General features: G+C 46.3%; 1 protein-coding gene across 2 annotated transcripts in view; it reads right to left on the bottom strand.

Moving 5' to 3' along the window:
* Nucleotides 1-1092: 1092 nt before the first annotated feature.
* Nucleotides 1093-16941, bottom strand: part of LOC149285157 (unconventional myosin-X-like) — a 33662-nt gene continuing 17813 nt past the window's right edge. For both annotated transcript variants that reach the window (XM_089495744.1, XM_089495745.1), the window contains 28 exons: nucleotides 16688-16754; nucleotides 16489-16581; nucleotides 16024-16092; nucleotides 15483-15565; nucleotides 14954-15062; nucleotides 14558-14638; nucleotides 14170-14294; nucleotides 13734-13848; nucleotides 10542-10648; nucleotides 8580-8870; nucleotides 8394-8433; nucleotides 7301-8080; nucleotides 6949-7072; nucleotides 6422-6668; nucleotides 6178-6273; nucleotides 5850-5943; nucleotides 5628-5683; nucleotides 5281-5423; nucleotides 4798-4992; nucleotides 4559-4716; nucleotides 4282-4405; nucleotides 3751-4048; nucleotides 3415-3622; nucleotides 3077-3213; nucleotides 2551-2677; nucleotides 1969-2421; nucleotides 1631-1822; nucleotides 1093-1206 (listed from right to left, as the gene is read on the bottom strand). In XM_089495744.1, the coding sequence (XP_089351870.1) occupies nucleotides 1093-1206; nucleotides 1631-1822; nucleotides 1969-2421; nucleotides 2551-2677; nucleotides 3077-3213; nucleotides 3415-3622; nucleotides 3751-4048; nucleotides 4282-4405; nucleotides 4559-4716; nucleotides 4798-4992; nucleotides 5281-5423; nucleotides 5628-5683; nucleotides 5850-5943; nucleotides 6178-6273; nucleotides 6422-6668; nucleotides 6949-7072; nucleotides 7301-8080; nucleotides 8394-8433; nucleotides 8580-8870; nucleotides 10542-10648; nucleotides 13734-13848; nucleotides 14170-14294; nucleotides 14558-14638; nucleotides 14954-15062; nucleotides 15483-15565; nucleotides 16024-16092; nucleotides 16489-16581; nucleotides 16688-16754 (4726 nt within the window). The remainder of the gene's footprint in view (nucleotides 1207-1630; nucleotides 1823-1968; nucleotides 2422-2550; nucleotides 2678-3076; nucleotides 3214-3414; nucleotides 3623-3750; nucleotides 4049-4281; nucleotides 4406-4558; nucleotides 4717-4797; nucleotides 4993-5280; nucleotides 5424-5627; nucleotides 5684-5849; nucleotides 5944-6177; nucleotides 6274-6421; nucleotides 6669-6948; nucleotides 7073-7300; nucleotides 8081-8393; nucleotides 8434-8579; nucleotides 8871-10541; nucleotides 10649-13733; nucleotides 13849-14169; nucleotides 14295-14557; nucleotides 14639-14953; nucleotides 15063-15482; nucleotides 15566-16023; nucleotides 16093-16488; nucleotides 16582-16687; nucleotides 16755-16941) is intronic.

Below are 16941 nucleotides of genomic sequence, written 5' to 3'. Positions count from 1 at the left end.
AAACATATGGGGGGGGGGGGGACACCATATTATAGTTTTTTGGGGTTCTTACTACATTTTTATAATTCTAAGCCGATGTGATGGACACGAGAATCGTAGTTGCTAAAATGTCACCGTTTTAAGGCGTTGGAAAGTGGCGGCAGCAGCAGAGGCTACCGGTGGCCGGGATCAGGTTTAAAATCCAGCCGGTGAAAACTGTAACTACCAATTAGTAACAGAGTATCCGTTTAACCTTTCATGCCTTTATCTCAAGTATTGGCTTCATAGATTCTGCAGCAGAGAGAGGACCAAACCACGTATTCATGTATTTACACAACAGGGTAGAAAATATATTAACTGCTGGGGAAAAAAAAAGGGAACAAAAAAAATAATTTCCGTGGTGAACGATCAAATTAGTGCAACATTAAACAAAGATAAATTAACATTACTTTTTGTACTGAAAGTCCTATTTTGGAACAGAATACTTTATCTAGAAAACCATTGTTTAATACTTGGGATAAAACACAATAGGATAATACTGTTCGCTGCCGGTGGGGTAAGTGAGGTGGCCCCACGTGAGCGAAGCCTCGACCCCCCCCCCAAGATCCCAACACTCGTCGTGCAGTCAGTACGAAATCTATTCCCAGTAATCTTTAAAAGCCCTGAGACAGATTAATAGCACAAAATACTCAAGTCTATTTTTCATAATGCGACAGCTTCATTGGGAAGACCAGGGTGAAAAAAAATGGCGAAAGCAGGAATTGTCTGGGCTGTTTCTTTAGTGCCAAGCGGAAAAGAAGTACCTTTTTATAAATCACACATTCAGCCGGAGACCCGGGGCACTCGGCACGTGCTGTGCAGTATTTATAGGTTGTGTGTATCAGTAAAAAATGGTTTTCAGCTCATTATCCCCAAAAAGTATGGGAAAAAAAGAAAAAAAGATTGAAAGTAGAGAGTTCTTTCTTTTGCCGGGGTCTTCTATGCGTATACAGTTTCTTCTCTTTGATTGAATCTTGAAAGGTTTTGAACAACGTACAGCCTTATGTGATCAGGAACATAAAATTCTTCACTTTCTCGCATTTAGAGCACTTATGAGAGTCTGTATCTTCACGGTCACCTCGCCCAGGTACTAAACTGACTGTCGCGACTGACCACGGACTTGACGCTGCACCGCTTCTTCACGATCATGTTGATGTAAGCCCTCATAATCTTGGTGATCTCTCCAACCTGAGCCAAAGGGGGGCAAAGTAACATCGATCAGTAGAAATCCACACAATAAATTGCAAGAAATACAAACGGGGGTTCTACGGCACACACAGTTTATATTATCAAACATTAAACTGTTACAAGAAAAAGGAGCTTACTCTAGGTACATACATTATACTCTAAATAAAACATTAAAGACTCTCATCTGCAAAAACATAAAATAAAAACCAATCCGACAGAGTAAAAAAATACACAGTCAATATTTATCAGGAAGTCACCATAATGGCAACAGTTCTATCATCAATAATAAAAAGCAAAGGGCAACAGGAGACATTTCAAAGATTAGAATATGGAATGTTCTACAAAAACATAAAAGAAATTATATATATATATTTTACATATACATACACACATACATTATATACAGCCTGGAACAGAGACCTACCTGGGTAGTTTCAAAAAACATCTCTCGGTCATCCACAGTAATCTTGAAGGTGTTGGGTTGAGGCGCTCCGAAGAAGATAATGTGCTCGTACTGGAAGGTCTCCAAAGGCCTGGCGTCTCCTCTCTTGTAAACAGAAACATTCTCTGCGCTCACTCCAAGCCACAAGTCGTTGGGAAAGCCACCTTCCTTATACTGCATGGGAGAGATCGGAGTAAAGCGTTACATCTCATCGCTTAAGATCCTAAAAAGTACTTTGTATGATACAATTAGCACGACATGATTACAGGTAACAATTTGAAGTGTTTGGGATTAAAAGCACTCATTTGTTTGGTTTATACCTCAACGTCAAAAAGGGTTGATCCATATCCCGGCCACTCGCTCACAATGGCCATGTAATTGACCATCGCTTGGTGTTGGGACATCCCTTGAAGCCTCTTCCATTTCTCTGCGATACTCGTACGAGCCGCGGAGAGTTCCTCCTTCAGCCACATCTCCAGCATCTGCTCTTCTTCCATCTTCTGCTTCTTCATGGAACCCACTTTGAAGCTGCGCTTCAGAGTGCCTTCCAGAAAGCTGGTCCTTCTCCTCTCCAGGGTTTGTCCAGACGTGGTGCTGCTGCTCTTGGTGGCCTGCATGATTTTGGTCCTAAGTCGTTGAACGGGATAGACCGTTTCCAGAGACCAAGTAACTTTGGAGAAATCCCCGTGGTGATACTGTAGTCTCAGAGCAGCCAAGTGCTGTAGAGTCTCCTCGGGGGCTGGAAAGTGACCACTGGTGAGACTTTCATGAGCCTAAAAACCCAGAAAGAAAAAAAAAAAAACCCTTTAATATTCAATTTACCCGTAAAAAAGCAGATTGGAGCCTTAATTCACCATTATCACAAACGATGGTAAATACATTTTATTTTGCCCAAGGCATACCTGTTCAAACATAAAAGCAAACTCAACGCCCTCTTTAGGAACACTCTGTACATCCAAGAAGCAATAGAGTTTGAAATATAGACTCCACTGCCCCTCTTCTTCGTGTTCTTCAACTGTACTAGAAAGCCTAGAACATACGTTCAAAGATACGTGTTACAAAAAAGCAAAGAAACAAAACTAGAGAAGAAGAGATTGCGTAAGTTTGGAAATGAGGAGCCGTATGTTACAAATTGTGAATTATAAGAATATTTGCATGAAAAGCGTCACCATGTCCTCTAAACCCGCCATCTTTAAGATGAGAGAAGACCGATTGGTACCACAGGTTCCACAATCATAGGCTGCAAAAGACCTCTCCAGCTGATACTAAATAGGGGATCATATAGGTGATCGACTGAAAGCCCACGCGTGGTTAAGCCCGAGGCTTATAAAATGGCAGCATCGAGTTTAATAAATTCAGCCCATGTGGATGATTTTAAGATGGATCAACATATAAGATGCAGAAGTCTTGTCCACTAACAAGTCCTACCTCTCAAACTTGGCCAAGACATCAGCCACAATCACACGGCTCTCCACCGCCCGGTCCACGTGGTTATTGTGCTCAAAGAGAGCAAACATGTTACGGCTGTTGTCCATAGACAGACCACGGATTAACTTCTCCACCACCTGTAACGGCAGAATTCAGTAATGTAACGGGCAGGATATTATGACGAGGAATGGTCAGGGTATTCCATACGAATGTTTCTTCGTTCCCCGCATCCCCTTAGCGACTAGTTCTTTCCTAATTGCAATCTGTGTGCTAGGGGTACATTTACATGGTCTTGGTATAGACCGGCGGTGCTTGGTTCCATTGGACCGAGGACTCACCTCTCCAGCCGTGGTATGAGAGTTGATGCTTATCTGACACGACCCCCCTCCGTGGCAGTACACGGTCGTGGTCATGTTGCTGCGCGTGAGCAGCGCGGAAATCTCCTCCTGGGACGGGACCATCTCACGGCATTTGGTTTTCTTAAGAGCGTCGGCTACAAAGTGCGCAAAGTGTTCGACCTCCGTGCCCGAGGAGATCTCGCGGATCCTGCGAAGATAAAGAATCATGTTACGCACCGCATGCCTGGTTCTACTCCGCATAGCGAAGACAACCAATATTCTTTACTGAAACCAAACGCCACTAGTTATGTATCGTCCATTGACGTGGTCCCTCACCGTTTAAGGTGGAACTTGAGATAGCGCAGGATATCTCGGCCGGGCAGGAACGTGCAGCCCATGGAGGAGAGGAGTTGCCAGTGACGCAGGTTTCCGGCGCTGTTTGGCTGAGGCACGTGATTCGTCTGTTTGATCAGCTGACAGTATACTTCATCTCGCAGCGGCTTCAAGTCCTGGCAGGTCTGAAGGATGCCCTGGATTATAGGAACCGGATCAGGAACAGTCTCAATCTCCTGGAGCGAGTTAAAGATCCTTACAGCCTCGTCCTGGAGAGTCGTGTAACCCTTCTCCTTTTGCACTGCAAAGAAAGATACAGTTACTGCACGGCATCTGAACATTCTAGCATGGAATACATCTTTACATGTATATAAAAGGAAAACTCTTCAAAATAAACAAACATATAAACTCATCCACCTCGACTGGCAAACTCTACATTGGTGGCTCAGGGCTGGCATTGTTTTCTTACACCATGTGAGATGTAAGCTAATGAAACCCTACGGAGTGTCACATGGCCCAGAAGACCGTACGTACGGTTGAGGTTGACGTCCCCGTAAGGCAGGGGTAGGAGAGGTGAATGGAGAGGGTGATGCGTGTATCGCAGTATAGGATTTCTTCTGTATGTCTGTTCCACGGCTTCTCCGTTCAAACTGTTTTCCTATGAATTTACAAAAAAAAAATTAAAGGCAGATACTCCAACATTTCAAAACAAGGTGCTACAGGGTAAGAGTACTTGCGTGTATAGCACGTTCCGCAGCACCTCTAACTGGTAGGCGCCAATCATTCGGAACAAAGCAACGCTTGCAATTACCTTTATGTCTCTGATAAGCTGTTGAGTCGGGGTCTGTATGGGAGCTTTGCTGTCAATCACCCCCTGGATGGCGTTAGCCCACCTCATGGCTTCGTTGAGCAGCTTGGTGTAGAGTCTGTAAGAGTGTTTGCGACCGCAGACTATAATGTTCCAATAACCTGGAAGAATTGACATGGATTAATGGTGAATACAGATGAAGAAGCATCAGGCACCGGCACATTTCATTCGCGTCCGTCTACCTGTTTCCGCGTGGGTCTTCTCATCCGGCTGCACTACCGAACAAAGGCTGTTGAGAACAAGCGTTCCGAGCTTGGACGCCATGCGTTCGGACGACTTGTAGTAATCTAGGGCGTTTCGGGTCAGCACAAACCAACGCCGCTTCAGTTTTAAGGACGCCATTTTATTGCTGTTGTGAACCTCCTTATGGAGCCAACCTATAAGTAGAGTGGAGTGCCACCAAGATAGGATTAGAGTAATAGCGATAGAAACAGTCATCTCCATCACCATTGGGTTGCTATTTGTTACTGGAGCCTCAGTGTTACAAAAAAATAGGTTTCACACTATAGGGTCAGTCACAGTCACAGAACTATATGCCAACTACCCTGAGCTGGGGCAGAGATATCCATGGCATGCGTGGTTTTTGCAGCCTGGTGAAGTTGACCTTATTATATCTGTGTATTGGGGGCCAACGCAAGCCTCTAAACACCCGGCAAATCCATTACCTCTCACGAGGAACTCCTGGCCGTCCACCTTGGTCTCTCCCCGAGGCTTCTGCAGCAGAGAGATCCAGTGGTGCATCTCCTCCGCGATATCCGTGTTACAGTGAATAACTCTGTTTGCCGTGATTATCACAAACGAGTTTGGCCTGGAAGAAAAAACAACAAAAAAAAAAACCATTAAAATTGTTTGCTAAACCCAAAGAAAAAAAATCTAATGCAAATCTTTTTGTTTTTAGTTAATTTGGGAGTGAAATGAACAGCTATATAACATGCAAAAGAACGTAAAGGAACAGACCGATTCCGGAAAGAATATATAAATACGGTAAATGAGACAGCCAGCGAGGTCGTACCTGTCGGGACAGTCCGAGGCACAGACAGAGTCTATGAGACCCACATCCAGAGTCCCCTGCAGGAGTAAAAAAGAGAATATTTAAGTCGGCGATCATTTAATCTTAAAAGAATTCTAATAATGTTGGATAAACCCCGGAAGGGAAAGGCACTCCGATCCACGAGAAAAGTATAAATTCAGAGTCCACGTTCCGTATTTCATTTAGGAAACGTTCCGGACTCACCACGGCGTTTTTGGGGTTGGCTTGCTCATCCCTCATTTCTCGCAGCTGCTGGGCGGTCGCGGTGTGGACTCTGCTGAGGACATTAAACCAGCCGCTGACACAAAAAAAGGAGAGAAAAGAATTTTAATCGTTTTATCTCATCACCATCGTGTATACGCAGGTCAAATCGCACATTAACTTCTTGGTCTGGTTTTATATAAAGCACCAAAGAGTCAGCGTAACACGTCAATGAAGAATCATGTCAAGCGGTTGTAGATCTAATCGGATGACTTCGTAAGCAACATCATGCACGACCGGCTCGGCATATCGGGGAGACAATTATCCGCACCTCGCATCTTCTGGCGTCTCAGCCACAATGTGATACGTTCGTTCTTCCGTCACGACGTCCAACGCGTTTTCCTTCTCGTGAATGTCTATAATGGATCTGAAAAACAGAAACGATTAGACGACAAAATAAAAAGGAAGGCTACACGGAACGTAGCAACTATCAAAAAGATACAGCTGAGGGCCCTGACCGCTGTGACCATTCGTAGCGGTAGACTAAAAATGAAGTCCTTGCTTTGACTACTTACTTGGCCATCCTTATATCGATGGTCCCTCTCAATCGTTCCTCGCTATCATTCTCAAAGTACATGAGCTTGGACTCGCGCAGCACAAACCAGCGGCGTTTCCAGTTGCGCCGCGACAGGGTCGACATCCCCCCTCCTTTCTTATAAAGCCAACCGGATTTCAGAGCCTCCTGCTTGGTGCGGAACCACATGAACGTCTCGTCCTTCAACACGCACCAGCGGCGTCTCCAGAGGTTCATGAGGCCACCGGCTGGAAGGACAAGAGCGTTAGACACGCGCTGTGTGCGATGTATGTGGTTTGTCTTTTAACGAATACATTGTGACTCAACCATTGTGTAATGGATATAGTATTGTAGAGTCAGGGGATACAATTAAAACCCATCTCTTTTACTAATTTAATTTTAGATTTTCTTATGACAGATACTATCTCTTTCACCGGCAGAAGGTAGAACAAAGTGTTGCACTGAGAAGGTTCAAACATATGTTTTGAGGCTGCACATTTTGAACCCTGTGGGGTAGAGGGGCCATACCTTTCATGTAGAGATAACTGTGGAAATATGGAGGACCCCCTCCATTAAACAGAGTCACTCGACTGGTCATTAACTCTTCATCGGTGTCAATGTGACTGTCTGCTTCATCGTCGCTGTCCAAAAACTGCAATAAAAAAAAACAACACAACGGTCTTTAAAGATCAAAGAGTCCGAAACAACGTTCATCCTTTAGGCCCAGAAACCTACTAAACCCAGTGTCTATATTATATCAAAAGCGAGGTAGAGGGGCATGAGATCATTTCCTGGTGGAAAATAAAGAAAAGACTTCTCCTGGTTTGACTCGGCGCATACACTAGGCACTCATCATATCTAGAAACTTCTGTAGACTCACCGAATCCAAACTCCCACACTGAGATCCAAAGCTGCCCGGCTTGGAGATCCTTAGAACCTCCTCATCTGTCAGATGACCATCGCTTAGGTTTGTTGTGTCCACAGAACCCGGTGGACCTTCCTCAAACTCTTCATGATCGTAGTCGGACTCCACGTCGGGAGGGTAGCTGTAAATGGGTTCCTGCGCCTCGTCGCTGTTGCTCAGCGTATCCGACACGCAGTGATATATGCTTTCCGACTTCTGAGATAGAGCACTGTAAACGTCTTCACCCGGGGAATCGGGCGCACTGGTCCTACTCTGCTCATCAGGAAGTTCTGGTTGAATTTTTGCGTAGGTCTGTTCCTCGGAACTCTCGCTGGATATTACGTCAGCATCGTCCAGCAACATTGGAGGAGGAGGTGGAAAGGCTTCATCGTCTGCATGAAACCCTTCATCCACCTCATCTTCTGCCAAAGGCGCCACCACGCTGCCCCCCATGTTGAGCGTCCCGTCAATTCCATTCTCCAAGCTTTGGGTACTTTCATCCAAATTCCCGAAGTCCAGCAACTCAAGGAATTCCTGAGCCACCCGGGATGCTTCCTTCTCCAGCTTGTGGATTTGTTCCTCCCGCTGCCGGGTCACCGCGTTGCGCGTGTCCACGCAAGTGATGGAGATACCATCCAATTTTTGTTGTTGATTCAGCTTCTCAATCTCCTTCTCCAGCCGCAGGATCTCCTCCATTTGGCGTCTCTCTTCTTCTTGAAGAAGGTTTTCCAAGTTCCTAGCTTTCTCTTGCTCCTCCTAAGTTAAAACAAAACATTCAAAGTAAACTCCCAATAACTGTTCCTCTTTAGGTTGCTTATAGAACTTTTAATGTATGCAAAGTCTGTCAAGGAAAATATAACGACCCCTTCTGACCCTGCTCAAGTTGCATTATCTCTTTGCGTCTCAGACACTGAAATATAATTGTCAGCTCCGAGGTCTTTGTGGTTCAGGGGGTCAGTACACCACCTGCAGAAAGTATCCCTACGATGATCCGCAAGCCATTGGAAGCTGCGATTCTACAATATCCGGAGTGATACAAAATTACTCTCATTGAAGTTGGGAAACTAACCTGAGCAGCCCGAAGCTCGGCCTCCAGTCTCTCTTGTTCCCTAGGACAAAGGGGAGACAAATAGCTGTGAAAACGTAGATAAATATTTTAAGACGTAATCCTTGTTCTAGTATATACGTGCAGTTCTATATTATTATTATTATTGGTTTTATATTCTAGCCCTAGATATATCTGATCTTTCTTTACCTCCTCTCTGCTTCTTCTTGTCTTTTTCTTTCCTCCTCAATCCTCCTCTGTTCTTCCAGCTCCTGCCTTCTCCTCTCCTCCTCCTCTTTCCTTCTCCGCTCTTCCTCTTCCCGGCGTTTCCGCTCTTCCTCCAGCATTTGCTGGAAAAGGAGCCGCGCGGCTCTGCCACGCCAGTGCTTCTGGAAGTGGACGGCGGATTTACGGAGGCGAAGGAACGCGGATCTCCAGTAATGCGCTCTATAGTTTTTCTGGATTGTGACTATCCACCCGCAGACCTGCTTATAGCGCTTCCTATAGAGAAGAACGTACGGTGTTAGTATCAGCCTTCAGCTGGATTTGTCAGCGAGCCCATTTTTTTTCCAGGGCAGTTCGGGGCATTTTGCTTCATACGAAGTCACATTGCCGCATTCTAACGCAATCCTTACTCTAGAATTAACTCTGTACTCCAGCATTCTAATAGTAAAATCTCTTCTATTGAGTTTAGCTACGTTGTAACATGGGTGCTGTATTTAGTTTGTTTCTGTACCCGGCACATTCTAGTTTGTTCCTACAACAGAGCAGCGCATTCTAATGGCGGCGTGCCCGCAGCACTCTCGCACTCTCTTATACTCAACGCTCCTCCCCGCACACAAAAGCACATCTTTCCTTCCTCGATACCTCAAACTACTCCGGCATCCTGCGCTCTCAACCTAAATATAGAGCACTACTAAGAATAGAAAATGTAGCTGGACGTACCCCCCCCCCCCATCACGTCCCTTCCAAATAAACATCCCCTCCAAACACCCCCCATCATATGCCTTCCAAATAGACCCCCCCCACCCAAACACCCCCATCACATGGCTTTAGCAAGGAAAATGAATTTCGGGACTCAGAATATTGGATTATAATTAACAGGGAATTAAACTCAGGTGAAGGTTTTTATCCGCCGTCAGTCTCGGGACGGCCTCGCAAGAAAGCACCACAGGGGATAAATTACCTGCCGCCATCAAAGGCAAGTATCGGGAGGTTTAGAAGAGAAGCGCGACACGAGGGATATAGAGGAGGAGGGCATTAAAGGGCCAGAGATGGTAAATGAGATCTAGAAGAAGGGTATAGCTATGGGACCCACCTGCAACTCCCTTAGCCCACCATATCTGCAGCCCACTCAAGGGTTAACGTGTAACTTTAGGGTCCACTGTACTAAATCCCATGACTGGTTGGGTGTGATAGGAGTTGCAGGTTTTCCAGCAGGAAGGCAGCTGCCGTCACAGGAGCGGCCCATACAGTAACCCGCATTGTGACCGTCCGAGGGCGAACGCCGGCTGCATCTGCTGGGAAGTCCAGAGACCAGACGGCAACAGGTGCAGATAATCTGGAGCTAAATGATAATTAACCAGCGTGCCAAACACCCCCCCCCCCAGCGTGGATAGGGTTAAACTATTGTATGCTATAACACATTAAAAACAGTGCTTTCCTGTCTCTGTTCTCGCACATCCTCCTCCCGGATTCAGGGACTCGCTCCACTACGGTCAGGATCGGGGCAACAATGCGGCTCCGTCCCTCGACAACTCAGTCTTTATCGGCTGCCCCTAACGGAGACCACTTCTTCACTTTGGGGCGTTAAGGCCCATGTCGGCTAAACAGTGCTCTTCTATTTGAGTGTCAAGAGAATTTGTTATAGTGTTCCAAGAACAAAAAACCCAATCGAGAACAATAATTAGGTTTATTCTAGTCCTCAGATTACTGTAAATTGCAACTCCCATCATGCATAGCTGAATAGGGTGAGAGTTGTACACAGAACCCCAAGCCATACAAGCTGCTTTGCAGATAATTCCCATTACGCTCAACCAGCCATACTGTGACTGAGCATTCTGGGATGAGCAGACACTCACGCCAGTACTCATGCCCGCTGCTGGTTATACATGATGGGAGTTGTAGTCCACATGTATTAAATGTAACATCAGAGTAAGAAATCAGGGTTACCTTGCGATGTATCCTTGGACGTGCGCCTGGATCACCAAAGCCGCTCTCTTGAGTTCTTGGTCACGGCTTTTTTCGAGCTTCTGCTCCAAAGCTTCTTTGAGGAACACCTGCGGGCGAGGAATAAAGTCCGTTCACGGAGGTGGCGATAGCCCGGCGACAGGTGGCACGCCGCGCACGAGACAGACAGAGCCCCTTTCTTGACTGCGGGACAAGCACAATGTAGTTATGTTTGAACGCATCGAGCATCTGTCGCTCCCTCTAGTACCAGCCTCCCGGCCGTAGAGAGCCGAGAGCTCGGCGCGGGGAGGAGAGTGGGGAGAGGAGGCGTGGGGGAGAGACCCACACAGAGGAGTCTGAAGCGAGACACCACCGACACTCACAAGAGAAAGAGACAATGCAGGGACAGAGAGACCGGTCAGAGCCAGAATGAGAGAGCCAAGAGCAGAGAGGAACCCGAGAGACTGCAGAAACTGGGGGGAGAATATACAGATTTCATTATGCATTATACAGGGCTAGCCCTTCCCACGGGGTAAACTCACCAGACCGGCCCTTCATAATTCAGAACGAACACACGAGATACAATGTAACAACAATCAGAGTGCGCGGGACAACAGATACAGAATATGCTAAGAGAGGACAGACGGGGTAGAGAATATTCACAGAGAGAAAACAGAAAGTAAATATATATCTTATTAAACACTAAAATAAGGAGATATCAAAATAAATTTAACCCCTGCATGAATCTAATGCAGGGGCTTCTACGGAGGAGCCACGGACAAACAAAACAACAAACATAAAAATTACAAACACGACATAAAAAGAACCCAAGAGGATGGGCAGACGGGACAGAAAAACGGACACCAAAACGGGGAAGAACAGAAAGACCCCGCAGAGGGCTCTGCCCGTCACCCTCATTACCCCCTTGCCGCTCGCCGTCCTGGGCAGTAAGAATGAACGCAACGGTTTTATTTCCTAAAGAAACATAAAGAATCCCCCGACTCCCCCCGGCTTCCTTCCAGAAGCTGTTCCTTCCGTTTACAAACAATCAGCGGGAGAGAAAGCGCACGCAGCCAAGTTACAGTGTCGCCGGAGGCGCTGGGCGAGCGAGGGCTGCAGCGGAGTATTATTAGACAGCAAGAACGATGCCAGAACACTCTTAGAATGCGCGAGTAGACAATATTCAATGAAGTGTACACTGTAGGAGTGTTTTGCTCTTTTGGGGGTAAATATATATGATGCTTAATTTAACAAATTTATGCCTGGACAATTCACCAGCTGGGGGTGAGACGCCAAATATTAACTAACGCTGTTAAGCGTCCATCTCAAAGATTCTATTCCAGTTCCTCTCTAATGGTGGCAAGAGGAAGACCAAAGAAAAATGGAAAAAGACAGGGGAGGGCTGGCAGCCTAAGGCCTGGGGGGCAAGTAAAGTGAAGTGGCTCCGCCCCCTCGCACTCACCTTTCACCCCTCACGCTGCTCCCATCACTATGCGGCCATCAGACTGCTGGAAAACTGATCTAAGCGGCCGCTGGGTGCTGATGCCGCCGGCCGGAGCTACTTTAATCCTTTTTTTAATTTATTTTATATGCCGGATCGGCTTGCCATATTAAAAATAAATAAAGTATTAAAGTAGCGCCGGCCGGCAGCATCAGCACCCAGCGGCCGTTTAGATTCGATTTCCAACAATCTGATGGCCGCATAGTGATGGGAGCAGCGTGAGGGGTGAAAGGTGAGTGCGAGGGGGCGGAGCTTTCACCCCTCACGCTGCTCCCATCACTTGGCGGCCATCGCACACGGCTGCTGGGTGCTGATGCCGCCGGCCGGCGCTGCTTTAATACTATTTTTTTATTTAATAGCCGATCCGGCTTGCCATATTACATTTTTTAAAAAAAAGTATTAGAGTAGCGCCGGCCAGCGGCATCAGCACCCAGCGGCCGTTTAGATTATATTTCGGGCGGCCTGGGGGGCAATTGCTCCCCTGCCCCCTGGCCCAGCCCGCCACTGGAAAAAGAGGGGGGGGGGAGAAAAAGGGGAAAAAAGCAAAAGGAGGAAAAAAGAGAAAGAAAAATAAAGGGAATAAAGAGAAAAGGAAAGAGGGGGGGAAATGAGCAGATTAGCGCTGGCGTGACAGATCTGCGATCGCAGCACCCATTACAGAAGAGAGCGGTGTGCAGTTTTTGGCTTTAGATTCAGGTTATTAGATCGGACGGCGCTCAGACTTGTGTCTAACAGCGATGGGAATTAGTAAATTGACGAGCCGACAGCGCAATCCACGTTAAAATCAATATGAACTGCGATAACGGCGCCCGTTCTTACAGAGAAGCCTTTCACAAAGCGGAGGGGGGGGGGCTCTAACTTTGAACAAAACAAAAGGGACTTTGTTTCTCTGTCTCTGCCCCGAGGCACTTAGCTTTTGACACCATCCACGAGCCCCGTGACACACAGCATGGGTGCTTTCTCTATTATTCCCCGGCGGCGAGGGGGAAGACCCGCGGGACTCGGCTCTGTTCCCCGTCACACTCCATATCCATCTGATGTCACCAAGCCGGGCGCTCGCGTTCCTCACGTGTGACCCATGGAATTCCACCACTCCATCTCGCCCACCGAGAGATACCGACGTGCGGAGTGCGCCACGCTCGCGGAGGTCTAACATTACCAAGAAGCCAGCAACAGAAAGAACGTCCCTCGGGATTCTTGAGCTTTTTTTTGCCTTCCCCCCCCCCCCTACTTTGCTGACATCTTTTCCTCACTTTTTTTCTCCTTGCCTGCCTTTTACATTTTTCATCCACTTTCTAACTTCTATTGTGACCCCCCCCAATACATACACACATATTCACCAATACACACACATATTCACCAATACACACACACACATACATACACACACACATATTCACCAATACACACACACATATACCCACATATTCACCAATACACACACACACACACACACCCTCGCTGTACTACGTGCCGGAAATGACATCACTCCTTGCCAGGCAGCGTCGGTGAGGGAGGGTGATTGCTTTGCGGGGCAGATACGAGGTGTGGACCCGTCCGAATGCCGGGGCCGCGGAGCAATCGCTGCAGGGCCCCTCAGAACGTTTGACACTAAACACTTGTACAACACCAACTGGGCATGAAAGCGACAAATACTAAGGTGTTATTATAGTAAGGAAGGATTACGTCCTCACCTTGGTCTTTCCGAGCTGCCACTCCTTCTTACCGCCATCGTAAGACTGCAGGAACGCAGCGCACGTCGCCCGAGGGTCGCCTTCACCTTTAATACTCCTTAGAAGCATCTTATACCTGCAAACACGTCGCGGTCAATAATAATGAAAACTGTACTTTGTTATGAAAAAAAGGTTAGGGAATCATTTATGGGGATTATGCAGCTCGCTATTATGTATCGGGGAGTCTATTCACTAAGATCTGAGAGCAGCCCCACGCATCGGGATATTCACTAAAAGGTTCAGAGAAGCCGAAGTCAGGAAAGGCGGATTCCGTGAGCCGTTCGGAACTCAGACGTTGGGCGTTTGTCCCGTATGTTCGTTTCTTGAGTTCCCAGCGGAGTTCACACGTATGATCGCGCGCCAACCATGTAAACACGGGGCACGCCGCGGACCTCACCTGCTCATAAAATCCTGGTACTGCCTGCGTACCGGGAACCCCGCTCTGCGAATCTTCACCGTCTCCAGCATCCCCGAATATCGCAGCTGGTTTAAAACCACGTCCGGGCTAAACGTGTTCGGGAGCTTAAAGAGAAATAGTCGATGAATGAAAGGGTTACGTTTACTCCAGCACCTGGCTTCAGACGCGATACGTGAAGGACGGACAAAGATTTCGAGAACCTCGGAAATTATAGAAAATAAAGGCGTTCTAGATTTTTAGTATCGCTTTTGGGGGGGGGGGGTTGTTGTTTTTGGTACTAAATGTAGATAAAAATCTCAGTCTCTATTTCTTTACACGATTCCTGACCGGGGGGGCAGAGGATGACATCTCATCGGCTCGTACTCACCTTGTCGGTGTTGGGTTTTATGCAGCGGATGAAGAAAGGGTTGGAAGTGCTGAGCATGGCCATGAGGGAGTGCAGAGACTCCTAGACAAAAAAAAAAAAGAAGAAAAAGAGCATTATTAGGCAACGGTCTGGCGAGACTTTACATTTAGGCACTTAGGGCAGTAAGTACCAGGAGCCATTGTGGTGCAGTAAGTAGGAACATCCTATTTGGCCCAGAACTGACCCAAAAAATACATCAACTACCCAACGGGTTACACATTTAATCCTGAAGGACCTGAGAGATGGGCTCGATATAATTTCAGAACAATAAAGAAAAGTTTTAAACTTTGAATATGGGGGTCTTACAGGTCGTTAATGCTGGAGGGGGGGGGGGGGGTTCTTTTACGTCACACGTACCCTGAACTGGGAGCTGACAGTTGGCTTCTTTCGTTGGGTTCCCATTTTCAGAGTTTCCTCGCTGCTTCTGCTGCAAACTTTTTCAAACAGATCGTAGATAAAATCCAGCCTGAAACACGGAGATTTTACGTTAAATTGATTAAATGCTTGATGTGACATTCGCACATTACACAGTAACGTTATCAGAAGGTTTTGGGTTGCAGGATACTTTGTAGCCGACCTCACGCGAGGTCCTCCTATGGAGTCCTGACGTCAGGCCATTTTAAACTCGAAAACACTTAAATGTAAAAAGGACAACAACCTTTCAGCAGCAAAATATTCAGATTTGTTTTTTGGCTACGGCTTGGGAGTTTGTAAAACAAAAATGTCTAGAAAATAAATAATAATAAAGAATATTAAGAAGAAAAATAAGAATAAGCTAGGTGGAATTTTGCAAATCGAGGGTAAATAGAAGAAACGAGGGGTAACTCGTACCACGGCTGGGGACCAAAGAACACAAAACTGTTATAATGTAACAGAACCGCATTACCTGCTATCTCGTAACATGTTGAGAATGTCATCCCTGAATGTGTCTCGATTCTTTTCCAGAAACCCCCGTATATCATATGTGACCTAGAATGAAAATAGAGATCCAGAGTCAGAATATTATCGGTAGCAACCGAAATAAACTCCTTCCTTACACAAAACCTCACATGCCACGAAAAAGAAATCCCAATGTCACCGTGTAAAAAGCTTAACGCTCTCAAATATTTCAGCAAATGAAAGTCACACAATCCTATAATCAAGAATTACTGCCTGCCGGTCTTCCAGCTGCCGAAGGATATTCACATAACGCATCATTGCGGCGCTGCATGATGAGCATCGCAGTCCTCGGAGGCTGAAACGGTCTCTTTAAACTGCCAGTGAGCTTGTCTTAATAAGCCGTCTTCCATTACTATATTATCTAGAGTCCCCCGATAATAATACATATGTCGTAGCCCAGCTCATGAGCTCATTTCAACACAGCGGCTGAGAACAAAACATCTGCTATAGAAGATACAGGGTGGGGGTTCTGTGTATCCGGGACTCACCTCTCCGGCATAATGCTTGATTCCAAATTGGTTCTCGGTCACGCGAGGCTTCACATAATGTGGGTTATTCTGGAGCACAGATACAAAAAAAAATAAAAAAATAATTAGGAAATTCAGTTTTCTCTAAAGTTAAGATGGTTCTGCCTGTAGTATACCCTAAACTGTGTCTTACCAAACACACACACTATGGTTCAAAAGTTTGGGGTCACTGAGCTGTTTTTATGGAAAACAAGGGGTTTCTGACGATCAATTAGCCTTTTAAACTTAAACTTGGATCAACGAACACAACGTGTCATTGGAACACAGGAGTGATGGGAGTGATAAAGGGCCATTGGAACACAGGAGTGATGGGAGTGATAAAGGGCCATTGGAACACAGGAGTGATGGGAGTGATAAGGGGCCTCTGTACACCCATGGGGCGATTCCATTAAAAAACAGCTATATTAATCAAATAACGTTACTCACGGCGTGCTGGGCATGGAGCTTCTCAAGCAATGTAAAGTCTGTGCCTTTTGGAAAACGGCTTTCTTCGTTGATCAGAGCCAACAGCCCCAATTTCTACAGACGGACGTAGAAACAGAAGATCAATATATTATATATATATAACTTCACCCCGACTCAACCATCCATCCTGAAAAATCAGCAAAAAAACAAAACACTTTACCTTCTCTACAAGGTCCAGGCACTCTGCGTTGTCCATCCAGTCAATAGCTTCCCATTGAATTCCCTCCCTGAATGAGAAAGATATATTATGACATCACATGGGACTGCTGTAATAGCACATGGGTGGCAAATGTATAGTTTTATTTACTTTTGATTAGTTTTGTTTCTTAGTGAAGTTCAGGAGTGGAAGGACTGAGCACCATGACAAAAATATAGCCATACCTGGGATCTCTCTGGGTTTTACCCGGAGACTCC

This window comes from Sceloporus occidentalis, unplaced genomic scaffold, assembly GCF_023333645.1.
Source record: "Sceloporus occidentalis isolate IW3139 unplaced genomic scaffold, rSceOcc1.0.p SCAF_83, whole genome shotgun sequence".
Lineage (NCBI taxonomy): Eukaryota > Metazoa > Chordata > Lepidosauria > Squamata > Phrynosomatidae > Sceloporus > Sceloporus occidentalis.
This window is presented reverse-complemented; position numbering and strand designations above follow the sequence as displayed.